Raw genomic sequence first — 16,278 nt, forward strand, 5'->3', positions numbered from 1 at the left:
CACCTGCTGACGGCTGTCCTTTCTCCCCACGTGCAGGTTCTGCTCCCAGAATCGAGGCTCTGCCGGAAGACATCAGCATCCAGCCAGGCAAAGTCCTGACCGTGGCTTGCGCCTTCTCCGGAGAAGCCAAGCAGATCCAGTGGTCGCGCGCTGGCAGAGCCATCGAGGTGACCCCCGGGGGGCGCTTCCACATCGACACCGCCGAGGACTTGACCACGCTGATCATCACGGGGGTGAAGGAGGAGGACGCCGGCGCATACACCCTCACACTGTCCAACGAGCTGGGATCTGACACGGCCACAGTGAACATCAGCGTCCGGTCTGCGTGAGAGCCCCTGCCTCCGCCAGCAACCCACCCCCTCCCTCACCCCTCACCCCTCCCCCCGCCCTCCTTATTTATTCGCAGATCGGACTCATCTTGTAAATATAACTATTTTTGTACCAAACGCGACTTTAAGTGACTAGACTGACGTATGAAGTTGTTTTGTGTCGTCTTGGAAAACTGTGACTCAGGAGTTTGTCGGGACTTGTTCTGTGACATGTACATAATGTATATAGCCGAGGTTACCGGTTATGAGAGATGTATGAATTGTATTGATGACCATGATATGAACTGAAACCGTGCAACTGAACGTGCTCGGACAGGAGAAAGTTCCACCGGGGCGACTACCCTGTCCGAGCCTGAAACCAAACTTTGTGCCTCAACGCTGAGTTGAAGTCTAAGATCGCCTCGGCAGGTAGAGAGGCTCCCTGCCGATGTCCCCTGGAAACAGACGCGCTCTGCGCTCGCATTGCGACACGAGCCCGAGGTCCTGAGTGCTGTCTGCATCTACCCTCGTGCAAGCAGGACGACTGGACCTCGGCTCGGACGGAACATGTCAACCTTGGATGTCTGGCTCACGGTGCCAGCGGCCTGCACCGCCTGAGCTCCCGTCTTTCTTTGTGTCCGGTGCTCTGCTGCTGGCCAACGACCGCCGGCTCTGACCGAGGTCGCCGCGCTCGTCGGCAGCAGCAGAGCTTCCTCTCGGAGGTCTGCCGCGTGTTGCTGTGTTAGCATGTAGGAGTCTCCTGGCGATCGCGCCGGCGCGGGCGGCCGCCGGTGCCGCCGCCGGCGGCCGCCCGCGCACCGCCCAGATTCCAGTTGGACTTTTCACCGGTTTGTTTTTGCAGCCTCCTTGAGTGTTTCACTTTTCCTGGTTGAATAAAGTGTGATTGTCAGCAGCTCACGTGAAGCCCTCCTTCTTCCTGGCCTGCGTTCACGCGCACAAACAAAACACCACCAGTTTGGGAGGAACCTTTACTGACTCACAGACGGCTGGAGGCGGACCGGGAAGGAGAGCCTCCAGCGTCGCGTCTGACTGGCCTCAGCCCGTCTGGTCCCGGGGGTCGGGCCGGCTCTGGACCAGCGCCAGCCGCTGGTTCAGGGCTTGGTTGTCGGCGCTGAGTGACACGATCAGAAGGTTGAGCTCCCTCAGCTTGTCTTGATGGCTGCGGGTCTGCGACTCCACCTTGTCCCGCAGGAGTTTGGCCCTCTGCTCCGCCGCCTGGCACTTGTGGCACAGCTCCTGGTGCAGCTGCGCCACGTCCTCCTGCTCTTTGGCCAGAAGCGAGTTGCTCTCCCGCGCAGCCTTCAGCTGGACCAGCAGCTGGCTGTTGGACCTGACCTGCTCCGAGTGGCGGCCCACCAGCTGCTGGATCTCGCACCACAGAGCGTCCACCTTGCCATAGGCTCTGTCCATCTCCGTCATGTCCTGCGCGATCTTCAGGCTCAGAGCCTCCACCTCCCGCAGCAGTCTCGCCGACAGCGTCTGCTGGGACTCGATCGTGTCCTTCAGCATCTCCATCTCCTTCTGGAGAAACGAGTCTGAGGCTGCCACGCTCACTGAAGGCGACTTGTCCCAGGACTCCACGTCACTGCACGACTTGCTCAGCGACCCCCACTCGCCTCTCGACTTGTCAGATGACTCCTTCTTGTCAGCTGACTTGTCAGATGACTCCTTCTTGTCATTCGACTTGGAAGATAATACCGTCTTTTCGGCCGACTCGGAAGATGACTCCAACTCGCCTCTCGACTTGGAAAATGATTCCGTCCTTTCAGCTGACTCATCAGATGACTTCTTGTCAGCCGACTTGTCAGGTGGCTTCATCTTGTCAGCCGACTTGTCAGGTGGCTCCATCTTGTCAGCCGACTTGTCAGGTGGCTTCATCTTGTCAGCCGACTTGTCAGGTGGCTCCATCTTGTCAGCCGACTTGTCAGGTGGCTCCATCTTGTCAGCCGACTTGTCCGATGACTCCATCTTGTCAACTGACTTGTCAGATGCCTCCATCTTGTGGCTTGACTTGTCAGATGACTCCTTCTTGTCAGCTGACTTGTCAGATGACTCCATCTTGTCAAGTGACTTGTCAGATGACTCCATCTTGTCAAGTGACATGTCAGATGACGCCATCTTGCCACTTGACTTGTCAGATGACTCCTTCTTGTCATTCGACTTGGAAGATAATACCGTCTTTTCGGCCAACTCGGAAGATGACGCCAACTCGCCTCTCGACTTGGAAGATGATTCCGTCCTTTCAGCTGACTCATCAGATGACTTCTTGTCAGCCGACTTGTCAGGTGGCTTCATCTTGTCAACTGACTTGTCAGATGCCTCCATCTTGTGGCTTGACTTGTCAGATGCCTCCATCTTGTCGCTTGACTTTTCAGATAACTGCATCTTGTCAACTGACTTGTCAGATGACGCTATCTTGTTAGGTGACTTGTCAGACGACTCCATCTTCCCAGCTGACTTGTCAGATGACACCATCTTGTCAGCTGACTTGTCAGATGACTCCATCTTGTCAGCTGACTTGTCAGATGACTCCATCTTGTCAATTGACTTGTCAGATGGCTCCATCTTGTCAGCTGACTTGTCAGATGACTCCATCTTGTCAATTGACTTGTCAGATGGCTCCATCTTGTCAGCCGACTTGTCAGATGGCTCCATCTTGTCAATTGACTTGTCAGATGACTCCATCTTGTCAAGTGACTTGTCAGATGACTCCATCTTGTCAAGTGACTTGTCAGATGACTCCATCTTGTCAACTGACTTGTCAGGTGACTCCATCTTGTCAACTGACTTGTCAGGTGACTCCATCTTGTCAAGTGACTTGTCAGATGACTCCATCTTGTCAGCTGACTTGTCAGATGATGCTATCTTGCCAGCCGACTTGTCCGATGACTCCATCTTGTCAATTGACTTGTCAGATGACTCCATCTTGTCAGCTGACTCCATCTTGTCAAGTGACTTGTCAGATGACTCCATCTTGCCAGCCGACTTGTCAGATGACTCCATCTTGTCAAGTGACTTGTCAGATGACGCCATCTTGTCAACTGACTGGTCAGATGACTCCATCTTGTCAACTGACTTGTCAGGTGACTCCATCTTGTCAACTGACTTGTCAGATGACTCCATCTTGTCAAGTGACTTGTCAGATGACTCCATCTTGTCAGCTGACTTGTCAGATGATGCTATCTTGCCAGCCGACTTGTCCGATGACTCCATCTTGTCAATTGACTTGTCCGATGACTCCATCTTGTCAGCTGACTCCATCTTGTCAAGTGACTTGTCAGATGACTCCATCTTGCCAGCCGACTTGTCAGATGACTCCATCTTGTCAAGTGACTTGTCAGATGACGCCATCTTGTCAACTGACTGGTCAGATGACGCCATCTTGTCAGCTGACTTGTCCAAAGTCTCCAACTGTATCGACTCACATGACGACTCCATCTTGTCTGGCGAAATTATTTTGTCACTCAACTTCTCTGACGAGTCTTTGTTACTGATTGACTTGTCCAATGACTCCATTCTGGAGCTCGACCTGGCCGACGACTCCACTTCACCAATCGACTCCATCTTGCTGCTTGACTTGTCAGATGACTTGATTTTGCTGACTGACTTCTCCGACGACTTTTTGTCGATCGTCTTCTCCGATGACTCCATGTAGCTGCTTGACCTGTCCGACACTCGCCCGCTCGACTTGGACGAAGACTCCGTCTTGGCACTCGACTTGTCCAATAACTTTGTCTTGCCACTCGACTCACCTGTCGACTCTGTCTTTGCACTCGACTTGTCTGGCGACTTTATCTTGTCACTCAACTTGTCCGATGACACAGTGTAGCCGCTTGACTTGTCAGAAACTCGACCGCTCATCTTGGACGAAGACTCCCTCTTGTCGCTTGACTTGTCTGAAACTCGTCCGCTCAACTTGGACAAAGACTCCATCTTGGCACTCGACTTGTCTGCTGACTTGATCCGACTGGACTCTCCTGTGGACTCCACCTTGGCACTCGACTTGTCTGATGACTTCAGCTTATCGCTGGACTTGTCCAATGCCTTGAGCTTGGTGCTTGCCTTGTCTGCTGACTTTATCCTGCTACTCGACTCACCTGCCGACTCCACCTTGGCACTCGACTTGTCTGACGACTTTTTCTTGTCGCCCGACTTGTCTGACGACTTCTTCTTGTCTCTGGACTTGTCGGCCGACATCTCCGCCTGACTGCTCCACCTGTCCAACGACTCGACCTGGGGCGGACTCGCTCAGCAGCGGTCCGGGAGCTGCGGCGGCAGCTTCCTTAATCCCTTAAATGGACTTTGATCAAGGACACGCCGACGTCACCAAGTCCTCAAAGGAGAGGAGTGTGTCCGTCAGGGACGGACCTCTGTGACCCGGGCGTGACACAGGCTGAGAAGACAGTCGCGTGGTCACTTTCTCACGAGTCCTCGCTTTGATGGCGAGTCCATATAGGCGCGTGTTGAGGCTGCCTGTCGGGTCAGGAGCGTCATGGCAGAGGGCGGCGAGGAGGCCCGCGTCCAGAGCCTCAGGGAGAGGCTTCACGGCCAGCTCGGCGTCTCCCTGGACATGATGAGCCGGCTGCAGAGCCTGTCCAGAACCATGTGCCAGGGAGAGCGCGCCCTGCTGGTGGCGTCGCAGAAGGAGCCCTTCTTCCTCCGTCAGAAGCAGAGACTCCAGCGGAAGCTTGGCGCCGAGTCCCTCATCTTCTCGGAGCTGTCCCGAGAGCTGCAGGCGCAGAGGGCGAGGAGCGCGGCGCTCAGCGAGCAGCTCCGCCAGCTGCTGGCCTCCTACCAGCAGAAGATGGTCTGGCTGGAAGCCACAGAGCAGCAGATCCAAACTCTGCAGCAGAGCTGGGACTTGGAAGTCGGGAATCAGGAGCAGCAGCTCCGGCAGAACCGGCAGCTGCTGCAGTCCTTACAGGGCCAGAAGGCCCTGCTGAGTCAAGCAGTGGAGGCCTTGGAGAGCGGCTCCCACTGAGGACCCTGCTCCTGAGCCCGGCCCAGGTGAGGCCACGCACCAAGTCCACCAACGGTCCCCTCTTCACCTGTCGTGTCGTGCGTGTGGTCACCAAGCCTCTGACGCCGACTCGCACTGCCACAGCACAAGGACCTGCAAAGGTCCAGTCAGACCAGAAGCAGGTGGCGTCATGGAGCCCAGCTAAAGAATGGACGACACAGTTGGTGCCACGTGGTCGTTTTATTTTGCACGCTCTACCGAGGGTCCCATCCCGTCACCTTCCCCGCCCCGCCCCGCCCCGCCGCAGCACAGCGCTGGTCCCGGGGCGCCGTTTCTCATGACGGACCTCAGACCTTGTGGGGCCTGTTGGTCCCGGCACCAGCAGCTCCACCTCCTGGTGGACCCGAGCGGCACGTTGAAGTACATTCTCAGCGGCTGCTCTTCACTCGGTCCGCGGCAGGCGTCCGACTACAGCTTTGCAATGTGCTGCTTCATGTGTCTCTTCAGGGATCCTTTCAGCGTGAAGCTCTGCTGGCAGACGGTGCAGCTGTAGGGTTTCTCTCCAGTGTGAGTTCGCATGTGGATGTTCACCGTTCCTTGAGCGGTGAATTTCTTCCCACAAACTGAACAGCTGTAGGGTTTCTCTCCCGTGTGTGTCCTCATGTGACCCTCCAAAAGTCTTCTGATGGCAAAGCACTTGCCACAGACGGAGCAGCAGAAGAGGTTGTCGCCCGTGTGGATCCTCATGTGGATCTTCAGGTCAGCGGTGCGGGTGAAGGACTTGGAGCACACCGAGCAGTCGTACGGTTTCTCTCCCGTGTGAGTGATCTTGTGGTTCTTCAGGTGGCTCCTGGTGGTGAAGCATCTGCCGCACTCCGAGCAACCAAAGGGTTTCTCTCCGGTGTGCGTCCTCATGTGGGTCTTCAGAGAGCCTTTCTCCGTGAAGCTGTTGCCACACACGGAGCAGGTGAAGGGCTTCTCCCCCAGGTGAGTTCTGATGTGGATCTCCAGACGCGCCATCTGGAAAAAGCTCTTGCCGCAGAAGGCGCAGCTGATGGGGTTCTCTCCGGTGTGCTCCGTCATGTGATTCTTCAGGTACTCGGGCTGACTGAAGGCCTGGTCGCACTCCGAGCAGCTGAAGGGTTTCTCACCAGTGTGTGTCCTGACGTGGCTCCTCAGCCGGGCCTGGTTGGTGAACTTTTTATCACAAAACTCGCACTCGAACAGCTTGTCTCCGGTGTGGTAGTTCATGTGCTCCTTCAGCGACTTCTTATGGGAGTAGACCTTCCCGCAGACCGAGCAGGTGAAGTTCTTCTCCCCGGTGCAGGTCCTGCGGTGCAGCGTCAGCCCGGCCTTGTGCTTGAAACTCCTTCCGCAGTCGGGGCAGGTTTTGGCTTTGTCCGCAGACTCTTCTGTCTTGTCCTTTTTGCCAGCACGTGGGCGAGTGCCAGCCTTCCGGGCCTCCCTCCAGTCCTCACTGTGGTCCGTGTCTGCCTCTGGCTTCTGCCGCCTGGGGTGGGTTCCTGCTTGGTGGCCAGGAGGCGCTTCAGGGCTGCTGACCGGCGCCGCTCCGTCAGCAGCTTCCTTCTTTACGTGTTGAGCCGCGCTGCTGGTCGGAGGCGCGTCTGGGCTCCTGGAGCGAGGAGCTTCATCCCCGTCCTGCTCCATCTTCACTCGGACGATGGTGAAGGGAGGAGCGGTGACGTCCGTCTCCTGCTCCTCCACTTTGACGCATGGAGGGTCGACTCCCGTTTGCTTCTGCTGAACATCTGCAGGAGACACAAACAGACCAGCTCAGACTCAGGACGGGCGATAACTTATCATACTCCATATACCACCATGACACCTCTGCATCTCACCATAAACTGGATAAACACATGACACTCTGGCTGCATCGGACCTGCACACGTGAACATGAGGAGCGGGTGACGGCGCCGCGCTCTCCAGCTCCGCGGCGTGTGACAGTTGTGGGGAGTGTGGTGGACTTTGCTTCACCGTGGTCGTTTGAAAGTGATGTTGAACCTTGGATCATGACACTGGTGGACTCTGACTCTCTGGATCCCTGTTTCTTTGATGAGATGGAGTGGTCCTCACAGGTTCTCTGAGGCGCTCCTCTGCCTTGGTTCACATCAACACATGCAGCTCTCCTGCTGCCAAGGTGACAACACTTGGGTATTAGCGGCGGTGGCGTCCTCTTCCGCGTCCCCATGAGGCTTCACTGATGGAGGACACACTCTCACAGGCAGCACTAATGCTAGGAGCCGCCATCAGTTAGGGACCATCAACAAATTCTAAAGCCTCAAAGTCTGAGTGACATCTTCAATAAGGCCATGGAAAACAAGCATTTTAGGAGAGAGAGAACTGTGACAAGGTTTTTCACCACACAAGACAAAGGACTGACAGTTGGGATCATGATCTGGAGAATAGACTCTGACTCCATGATCATTTCTTCACCTGATGGTTTCTCATGTTTCTCCAGCAGCATCTAGGAACTGTGTCCAGACTGCTCCATAGTTCAAGTGTTCAGAGACATGAGACACAGCAGACAGACAGACAGACAGACAGACAGACAGACAGACAGACAGAGGGCTCCATTGAAGCCCTCAATAAAGCTGGCAGAGCAGCCTGTCAGACACCAGTGGCTTCTACCAGAGACCTGAAACGTTGAGTTGCTCATCTCTGCACTGCAGACTTCACTCTTCTATTGATGCTGGAGACCAACTCCACTCCTGAGTTCCATCATCCAACAGTGTCAAGAGAGACTGTAGTGTCCAACACATGGAGGAAAAGGAGCATAGATTCATCCTGATCATTATCGCTGAAATGACAACATTTATTGTAATAACTCCTTCGTCCACGTGGCTCATCGCTGAGCTCAGACTCAGAGCCATTCAGCAGCAGGAGAAAGGAGGACGGGATCTGGTCCTGCCATGAGCCCAAGAGCCAGCAGGTGGCCAGAACCGAGTCCAGCTGGGAGTCATGAGGGTCCCAGCTGGAGCCCAGGTCTGGACGAGCCTGGGCTCAGAACCGGAGGTCTGAGGGTTCTGCCCAAGTCGGGGTTCCTACCTTCTCCGTGAGGAAGCAACGTGGACTGAGTGTCCTCCTCTTCATCATCATTGTCGTCTTCATCCTCCTCCTCACCATCACCTTCATTGTCGCCGTGCTTATCTTCATCAGCATCCTCCTCCTCTTCGTCACCCTTCACTGTGACAACAGTGAAACAGAACCTGGAGACATCCGTCTCCTCCTCTTCCTCCTTGATGACTGGAGGTCCTGGGTCTCCCAGGTCCACAGTCTGGCTGTGCTGGGACTCTGCAGAGACACAAAGACCCTTGTGATCAGGTTGTGAGGCACAACAGTCCAACTATCAAGGTGACTAGATGAGACGAGAGCCGTGGCAACACTGGACGCCAGAGCAACCACCAAGAAAGCTGCAGTCAGGCGTGTTCCTGCTGACAGCCAAGGCTCCAGATCTCACCTGCTTCAGGTGTGGAAGAGGAGCCTTCACCCTGGCTGACACTTTCCTCGCCCTCTCACCCCAGAACACCTGGCTAACTTCAGCACTATTTTGTTGGCGCGCGGATGAAGGGCATCGTTCGGGAGTCAGCCGTCTGAAGCAGGAGAGCCAGACGTTGTTTGTTTAGCATGAACTCCATGGGTTAATCCACCTGTAACCCAACACGAAAGGCCGTCCCACGGAATAAATAGAGAGGAGCGCGTTCAGAGACCTCGAAGCTTGAGGTGTGTCACCAGTGACCTGCACGGTGGTGCCAAGACCACCACACACAAGGAAAGGAGCCGGAACACACCGGCCGGCAAATGTCAGCACGACCACTCGCTTCCTGATCTTCGGCAGTATTCGGAGCACACACACGCGTGTTACATTTGACACACTGCACTGACATTAGTCACGCCCCGTTGTTTCATCTCGGTAAGAGCCAAAACTAAATTCTAAATCAAAATGGAACTCTTAAGCCGAAATGTGGAAAAGGACTTGGGCGCCCGAAGTCCTTCAAACTGAGACGTGAGATTCAGACTTCACACTTGGATGTGACCATTACATCCAGATGTCAGACAGTGCGCCGTCTGAAATGTCACCAATGTCTGCTACACCTCTGCCAAAGATTCCTGCTGAAGTCGTCTCTTCGTCTTCACACAGGACGCTGCGGATCCCGCCAGCTGCCCGAGGTGTCCATCACTTCCGTGGATACAGCATCACTTCCGGTGGTGAAGTCGCTGGAGGGCGTCACGAACTCAACATCAGGAAGTGGACCTCGCGCGACTTCAAACACGACCCAAGCCGGACAAACGTCGAGTGTGGCGCGAACGTTGCGTTCAAAACGTTCATTAGACCTTTTTTTGTTTTTGTCCATCGCGCGGCGTCACGCCACCAGAGGGCGCCACAGCAGCGCCTGCAAGTGCGCATGCGTAAGCGAGCGGAGAAGTGCACGGTGGGGGATGTAGTCGAAGCGCCGTCGTCCATTTTGTGGCGGCGAGGACGGCGTCCATCTTGGCGGGTCTGTGCCGCTGGAGCAGGCGCCTCGGGTTCTGGACGGAGCCACAGACCCGAGCTGGCGCAGCGTCTGGGTGCGAGTGCGTGTGCTGTGCGCGCGTCAGTACCTGCTGGCTCGTCGCAGTCGCCTGGACTCGCGCGCGCTGGATCGCGGTTCCGAATCCGACGGAGTCTTTCAGTCATTTTCACTGGCGGAGACACGAAGAAGAACGAGGAAGTGAGCGGAGCCCGCCACGTCACAGTCTGCTTCCGGGAAGACTTCAAAACAAGGGAGGAGGAAAAACAGAGCGGCTTAATAGCGTTCGAGTAGCCGACGAAACGAGCGACGCTAAAGTCCACAAACACGAACCGACCCGAGTGGCTCGGACTCTCCGCCTGCTCCTCTGAGTCCGGAGAGTGTTTCCGAACTTCCTGGAACCGGGCCGCCTCCGACTTCCTTCTGCAGTCGACGCACTGTCAACACGCCCGCGCCGCTCCTCCAGCACCAGCAGCCCCGGAACCGCGGCTCACATGGCCATGATTGTGAAAGCGACCCGGAAGTACAACAGTAGCGAACCGCTCGCTGCTTCTGTTCCGCTCGGAACCTCATCCGCTCCTCGAGTGAAGATGCGTGAAGCCTCGGTCCGGACAGAGCAGCGCGACTCGCCAGGTACACACACACACACAGAAGCGCGCGCGCTCATTCTCCTGCTTCTGTACTGTCCGGACAGTAGGGGGACATCTCATCACCCTTTCCCCGGCCTCCCCCGTGAGAGTCACGCCGTCATTCTGACCTTTCATCCTCACATTCAGGCGCAACCTTGTGGGGACAACACGGTCCTAACTGAGCCAGATGTCTTCACCACCAACACACACACACACACACACACACACACACACACACACACACACACACACACAACCCTGAGATGGTTTTGTGTGTGTGTGTGTGTGTTTGACCAGAGCAGCAGGAGACTCTCCCTCCCTCTCTCTCTCTCTCTCTCCTTCCCTCCCTCCCTCCTCCCTCCCTCCTTCCTTCCTTTCCTCCCTCCTCTCTTTCCTTGTCTCCCTCCCTCCTTCCTTCCCTCCCTTCCTCTCTCTCTCCTTCCCTCCCTCCTTCCTTCCTTCCTTCCCTCCCTTCCTCTCTCTCTCTCCTTGTCTTCCTCCCTCCTTCCTTCCTTCCCTTCCTTCCCTCCCTCCTCTCTCTCCTTGTCTTCCTTCCTTCCATCCCTCCCTCCTCTCTTTCCTTCCCTCCCTCCTCTCTCCTTGTCTTCCTTCCTTCCTTCCATCCCTCCCTCCTCTCCTTCCTTCCCTCCCTCCTCTCTCTCCTTGTCTTCCTCCCTCCTTCCTTCCTTCCCTCCCTCCTCTCTTTCCTTGTCTCCTTCCCTCCCTCCTCTCTTTCCTTGTCTCCTTCCCTCCCTCCTCTCTCTCCTTGTCTTCCTCCCTCCTTCCCTCCCTCCTCTCTCTCCTTGTCTTCCTCCCTCCTTCCCTCCCTCCTCTCTCTCCTTGTTCTGCCTCGTGTCCAGGTGTGGAGGGGACCTCATTCATTCCTCAGGTCCACCTGGTCCAGGGTCTCCTGCTAATGTTTGTGGGCCCTGGGTTGTTGGTTGTGTTGCTCGACTTGTGGACGGACAGATGGACACGTCGGGTGTGACGTATCAGGCGGCACCGCCTGGTGACCTCGGACCTCTGATCAGATTGTTCTGTTTCCTGCAGATGAGCATCATCTTCCTTATGTCAAAGAAGAAGAGGAAGAAGCAGAAGTGTCTGAGTTCCCTCTGAACATCGTGGTGGTGAAGGGCGAGGAAGAGCGCGAGGCGTCGGAGACTCCGCCCAGCTGCTCGGCTCAGCAGCTCAAGACAGAACCTGGCGGACTCTCGTTCTCGCCAGGCTCGGACACCGACGACAGCAGCGACTGGAGGGAGTCCAGCAAGAACCCGACCGGCTCTGAGAGAACCCCTGAAGACAAGTCCACCACCTGCCCAGACTGCGGCAAGGTCTGCAACTCCCGGTCTGGACTGAGCAAACACAAGAAGGCCTGCCGCGGCGAGCACCACTTCTCATGTCCGTTCTGTGGGAAAACCTTCTCGTACAGGAAGTCCCTCAAGGAGCATGTGAACCTTCACACTGGGGAAAACCTTTTCAGCTGCTCTGTCTGCTCCAAAACCTTCACCAACCAGGTGAGACTGAGGACCCACATGAAGACACACACTGGCGAGAAGCCCTTCGGCTGTACGGAGTGTGGCAAGTGCTTCTCTGAGAAAGGAGACCTGAAGACCCACATGAGAACCCACGGAGGGGAGAAACCATTTAGCTGCTCGGAATGTGGCAAATGTTTTGCCCAGAAAGTCCACATGGAGACTCATGTGAAGACCCACACTGGAGAGAAACCATTTAGCTGCTCGCTGTGCGATAAACGCTTCACAGTGAAAGGCTCTCTGAAGATCCACATGAGGACGCACACGGGAGAGAAACCCTTTTGCTGCTCTGTCTGTGGCCGCTTCTTCACAGAGCGAGCCAACCTGAAGAAACACATTCTGACCCATACGGGCGAAAAACCCTTCCAGTGTTCGGTCTGCGGGAAGTGGTTCACCCACTCGGGTTCTCTGAAGAGTCATCTGAGAATTCACACGGGAGAAAAACCCTTCTGCTGCGCCCTGTGCCCCAGAAGCTTCTCAGAGCGGCGGAGTCTGAAGAAGCATGTGAAGAAGCACGTGGGGGAGGCGGAGCCGGAGCCCGGATCTGGTGCTGCCCAGGTGACCTGAGTGAGGAATGGGGTGAGTGAGTGTCATGTTGCGCTGTGTGTGCGCTCGCACGCACCTTCGTCACCGGACTCTGCGTCCCAAGCAGAGCACCGACTGTTGGGTGAGGCTTCGTCTGGTGGAGCCGCGCGTCAGTTAGTTGTGGTGGAGATGGTGACCAACATGAGCAGGTCTTCGCAGCAGCTGTCGCTTTGGAGGGTCCAGTGATGCAGCGCGAGACGCGCCGGTCACTCGAACCCTCTCAGTGGCTGCTGCACCAATGACCCAGCCTTGGTTTTGAAGGCAGCAGGGACCAAAGCAGAGAGCAAACGTGTCTGTGTGTTCAGAACCGGAGAGGGCATCGCTGTGAGCACCTCTCTGGCCATTCATGTCTGAATAAAGTGGTCATCCAAACCCCTGAGTCTGGCGGTCGTGTGGTTCACTCAGAATTCATCCTCATGTTGTGTGCACGTCATTTAGCCGCCATCAAAGCACCACGCGGGTGTTGAGCAACCTCCAACCAGTCAACCCCAGCAACGACGGAGCGACTCACCGTGTCTGTGGCGCCCCCTGCTGGCCGCACTGCTGCCGACGCCAAAACACCTGGCACTTTCCGTGACGAGTTGTGAAGCGTCTGAAGTCAACAGGCTTCCGCGTGGACCGGGCTGAAAGCCCAGCGGAGCCACGTCTCTTCCAGGAAGAAGCTGCCGAGTCTGTTCTTTGGCTTAGGTTTCACTTTGAAAGGCTTGAACACAATTTGACAGTGGTGATTTCTCAACACCATCTGTTCCATCCTAAAACTCTAAAAGTCTTGAGGGTCACTGGTGCTGGGGTGGAGGACGACCTCTGACCTTTCAGAGCAGCCGCTGCGTCCCTTCACCGGTCTAAAGCAGGCGAGGACACCGGCGCTCGGTGACCGACTTCAGAGTCCGTCTGACCTCTGACCCGATGCTCTCGGGCTCACCAGGACTGTGGCCATGGTGCCGTGAGCAAGCAGCCGGCACCCACGCTGACGTCAGTGGAGTCCAGCTCTTGGTCCGTGGCCGGCGTGACCCGGACGCTGCCATGGCGCGTGAGGTGCACCAAGAAGCCACGTGGTCCCCAGTGGAACCTTGAAACACCTCGCACCACCACAGGTTTGTGCACAGCTTTATTGCTTCCATAAAGATGGGAGTGGTGCATTGACTCGACATGAATAAGATGAATATGGCTGGACTGAACCAAGACGTGCTTCACAGACGGAGGAGAGTGTGTGTGAGGAAGAGAGCAGTGAGAGGAGCAGACATGGAACTCACTCCGGCGGAGGAGGCTGGAAAGGACCGTCTTCGTGGCTCTGGAGAGGAGGGGGTTGTTGCCACGGTGACGAGGGAGCCAGCGGCCGTCAGCGGCTGAGGACCAATCGGACGACGACCTCACGACCTCAGATCGTTTTCTGTGGCTACACCGGACGACGCTGCACCTGACTCAGCTCAGGCTGAGCTGAGCCAGAATTCTGCTCATGCATCGCTGGATTCTTGGTAGTCTTTTCTCACGAGTGAACGGACGGAGGTGATAAGGTCCAAGAAGCGTGGCCATCGTCCACACGCCATTCCTGTGACCCAGTCAGCACCAACACCAGCTCTTTGTTTCCTCTTTGGCACCGAGTCTCAGCAAGCAGGTTCCTGCGCGTTGTAACTCACCTCCATGAACTGGAGGCACAAGAATGACGTGTTCAGCGGGAGTTTGAAGCCTTTACTCTGAAGTCCAAACCAAAGTTGCCATTGTGGGAACCAATGTCCTGGTGTCAGCTCCCAGTCACCAAGTGCTTCAACCACACACCAGTGCCCTGCACGTCTCACGGCAAGCACAGACCCTGCCCGACTTCAGGAAGTCAGTTCAGTTCCGACGACTCTTCACAGGTGGACGATTACGAGGTTGCTGGTTCCAAGCCAGCTGAAGACTCGGCTGACTCGTTGCTTTGATGTTCAGCAGAGTGAAGTTTCATGTGTTTTCCCCCGGAGACTGAATCTGTTCCCGCAAACTGCGCAGCTAAATGGTTTCTCTCCAGTGTGGGTCTTCATATGGCTCTTTAAGTGCAGTGATTGAATAAAACACTTCCCACAGATGGAGCAACAATATGGTTTCTCTCCAGTGTGAGTCCTCAGGTGAATCTTCAGATATCCAGGTTCATTAAAGCGCCGCCCGCACACTGAGCAGCCGTATGGTTTCTCTCCAGTGCGTGTCCTCGTGTGACTCTTCAAATGTCCACGCTCAGTGAAGGTTTTGCCACACACTGCACAGCAGAAGGGTCTTTCTCCGGTGTGAGTTTTTTTATGACTCAGCAGATGTCCCTTACGACTGAAACACTTCCCGCAGTCTGAGCAGCAGAAAGGTCTCTCTCCGGTGTGTGTGCTCATGTGTTTACCAAGACTTCCTCTGTCAGCGAAACACTCTGCACACAGCAAGCAGGGCAAAGGTTTCGCTCCCGAGTGGCTTCTCAAGTGTATTTTCAGACGCATCTCATTGATGAATCTTTTGTCACAGAGTGTGCAGCTCACCGGTCTCTCGTCTGAGTGAAGCTCTGTGTGTTCCCTCAGTGCAGATCTGGAGGACAAGATCCGTCCACAAAGCGAGTATCCAAGCGGTTTCTCTCTTGTGTGACTCTCCGAGTGAGATGTCAGATTCGCCTCAGAAATAAAACGTTTGCTGCACACTTGACAAGCAAAGCGCTTCTCGCCTTTGCAGGTGGCAGGGCCATCTTCGGGCCCAGCATGGGACTCTGAGCTGCACGGGCTCCTGGTCTGCGCCCAGTCTCCGCTGTCATCAGTGTCGGAGTCAGCACATAGCGACCCCCTCTGGTCAGTGTGTGAATCTAGGTCCCCACAGCGCTCAAGTTCTGACTCCTCATCAGAGTCTGTCTTCATGCGCCGCGTGCAGCTGCTGCCGACGGGCTCGTCCTCGCTCTCCTCACTCTTCACGGTGACAACGTGGAAAGGAAGAAGCGTGAGCTGCGCCTCCTCCTCTTCCTCCTTAACTGGCGGTTCTGGTGTCCCCGGGTGGTCCCTGTCCTTCAGATGCTGCCGGGCGTCTCTGGAGACAAAGAGTCACGGCTGTGACCTCCCTGCCAAACACCTCCACCGCGCACCACAGCTTCCACTCTGTCCCTGAACCTGTCCCCACAAGGCTCTCCTGCCACGCACACACACAGTGTGTACAGTGCGCACACGTCATGCCACGAGCACACGTGTTGGATGAGGACCACAAGTCTGACCTTCATCCTCGGTCCTCACTGGGACGGCAGCGCAGCAGGCCACAGTGGCTTCCTCTTTGGTGCCAGCAGGTTCTGGTTCCACACTGGAACCGCACAACTTTGACGGCAAAGTCGACCCACTTTCACGCGCACGCGCGACAGCTGACGTCAGGCCTGGGTCTGAATGTGAACGAGAGCCAGGACCTGCCCGTCTGCTTCTTTTTCTAACCACGTGTTTATCACCACAACTGGACCAGAACCAGACGGTGGAGAGAGAAGAGCTGCAAGAGCTTCAAGAACGGATGAACCTTCCGTCTGCAAACGGAGGCACGCGGCCCCGAACTCTCACACGCACGAGCCGCGGGTTCCGTCGCGAGCGCGGGAGAACGCCTCGGTTCGTTTACATCGCGCAGAGGAAGCGCGAGCGCGCGCGTACCTGCAGGCCTCTCGTGCATGATCACGGACTCCGAGGAGGCAAAGCAGCGGAAATCGGAAGTGACGTTCGCGTCCACTTACCCCCGTGTCTT

The 16,278-nt window shown here is 56.0% G+C and overlaps 4 protein-coding genes across 20 annotated transcripts in view; 2 read left to right on the forward strand and 2 right to left on the reverse strand.

The window, feature by feature from the left end:
- Positions 1-1,077, forward strand: part of ttn.2 (titin, tandem duplicate 2) — a 150,120-nt gene extending 149,043 nt beyond the window's left edge. For all 13 annotated transcript variants that reach the window (XM_053876224.1, XM_053876223.1, XM_053876225.1 and 10 more), the window contains one exon: positions 37-1,077. In XM_053876224.1, coding sequence (XP_053732199.1) covers positions 37-329 — 293 coding nt within the window. In that variant the 3' untranslated portion in view covers positions 330-1,077. The remainder of the gene's footprint in view (positions 1-36) is intronic.
- A 3,749-nt stretch (positions 1,078-4,826) lies between these two features.
- LOC128765560 (oocyte zinc finger protein XlCOF6.1-like) lies at positions 4,827-13,048 on the forward strand. Of its 5 annotated transcripts, none has more exons than XM_053876303.1 (4): positions 5,349-6,276; positions 6,385-9,030; positions 9,449-10,451; positions 11,498-13,048. In XM_053876303.1, the coding sequence occupies exons 3-4, from the start codon at positions 10,313-10,315 to the stop codon at positions 12,544-12,546; spliced, it is 1,188 nt and encodes a 395-aa protein (XP_053732278.1). In that variant the 5' UTR covers positions 5,349-6,276; positions 6,385-9,030; positions 9,449-10,312; the 3' UTR covers positions 12,547-13,048. The 5 variants fall into 5 exon arrangements, with proteins under 5 accessions (XP_053732279.1, XP_053732278.1, XP_053732276.1 ...); XM_053876301.1 differs by having other exon boundaries at positions 6,385-6,477; XM_053876304.1 differs by lacking the exons at positions 5,349-6,276; positions 6,385-9,030 and adding an exon at positions 4,827-5,336.
- Positions 5,348-10,258, reverse strand: LOC128765556 (zinc finger protein OZF-like). The gene is made up of 3 exons (XM_053876296.1): positions 9,910-10,258; positions 8,356-8,601; positions 5,348-7,058 (listed from the first exon to the last, which is right to left on the reverse strand). Exons 1-3 carry the CDS (start codon positions 9,983-9,985, stop codon positions 5,758-5,760), a joined length of 1,623 nt encoding a protein of 540 aa, XP_053732271.1. The 5' UTR covers positions 9,986-10,258; the 3' UTR covers positions 5,348-5,757.
- A 744-nt stretch (positions 13,049-13,792) lies between the features above and the next one.
- Positions 13,793-16,217, reverse strand: LOC128765563 (oocyte zinc finger protein XlCOF6.1-like). Its single transcript, XM_053876310.1, has 2 exons — positions 16,188-16,217; positions 13,793-15,589 (listed from the first exon to the last, which is right to left on the reverse strand). Exons 1-2 carry the CDS (start codon positions 16,204-16,206, stop codon positions 14,487-14,489), a joined length of 1,122 nt encoding a protein of 373 aa, XP_053732285.1. The 5' UTR covers positions 16,207-16,217; the 3' UTR covers positions 13,793-14,486.
- Between the last annotated feature and the right edge of the window lie 61 nt (positions 16,218-16,278).

Source organism: Synchiropus splendidus, chromosome 10, assembly GCF_027744825.2.
Source record: "Synchiropus splendidus isolate RoL2022-P1 chromosome 10, RoL_Sspl_1.0, whole genome shotgun sequence".
NCBI lineage: Eukaryota > Metazoa > Chordata > Actinopteri > Syngnathiformes > Callionymidae > Synchiropus > Synchiropus splendidus.

What these genes read in the sequence shown, in the direction of transcription:
- LOC128765556 (XM_053876296.1), bottom strand. Translation starts at nt 9,985, where the DNA reads ATGACTGAAAGACTCCGTCGGATTCGGAACCGCGATCCAGCGCGCGCG. An exon ending in CGACTGCGACGAGCCAGCAG is followed by an intron (nt 8,602 to 9,909) that starts GTACTGACGCGC and finishes GTGTCTCTGCAG; the next exon opens with AGTCCCAGCACAGCCAGACT. An exon ending in GTTGCTTCCTCACGGAGAAG is followed by an intron (nt 7,059 to 8,355) that starts GTAGGAACCCCG and finishes TGTCTCCTGCAG; the next exon opens with ATGTTCAGCAGAAGCAAACG.
- LOC128765560 (XM_053876304.1), top strand. Translation starts at nt 10,313, where the DNA reads ATGGCCATGATTGTGAAAGCGACCCGGAAGTACAACAGTAGCGAACCG. An exon ending in AGAGCAGCGCGACTCGCCAG is followed by an intron (nt 10,452 to 11,497) that starts GTACACACACAC and finishes TGTTTCCTGCAG; the next exon opens with ATGAGCATCATCTTCCTTAT.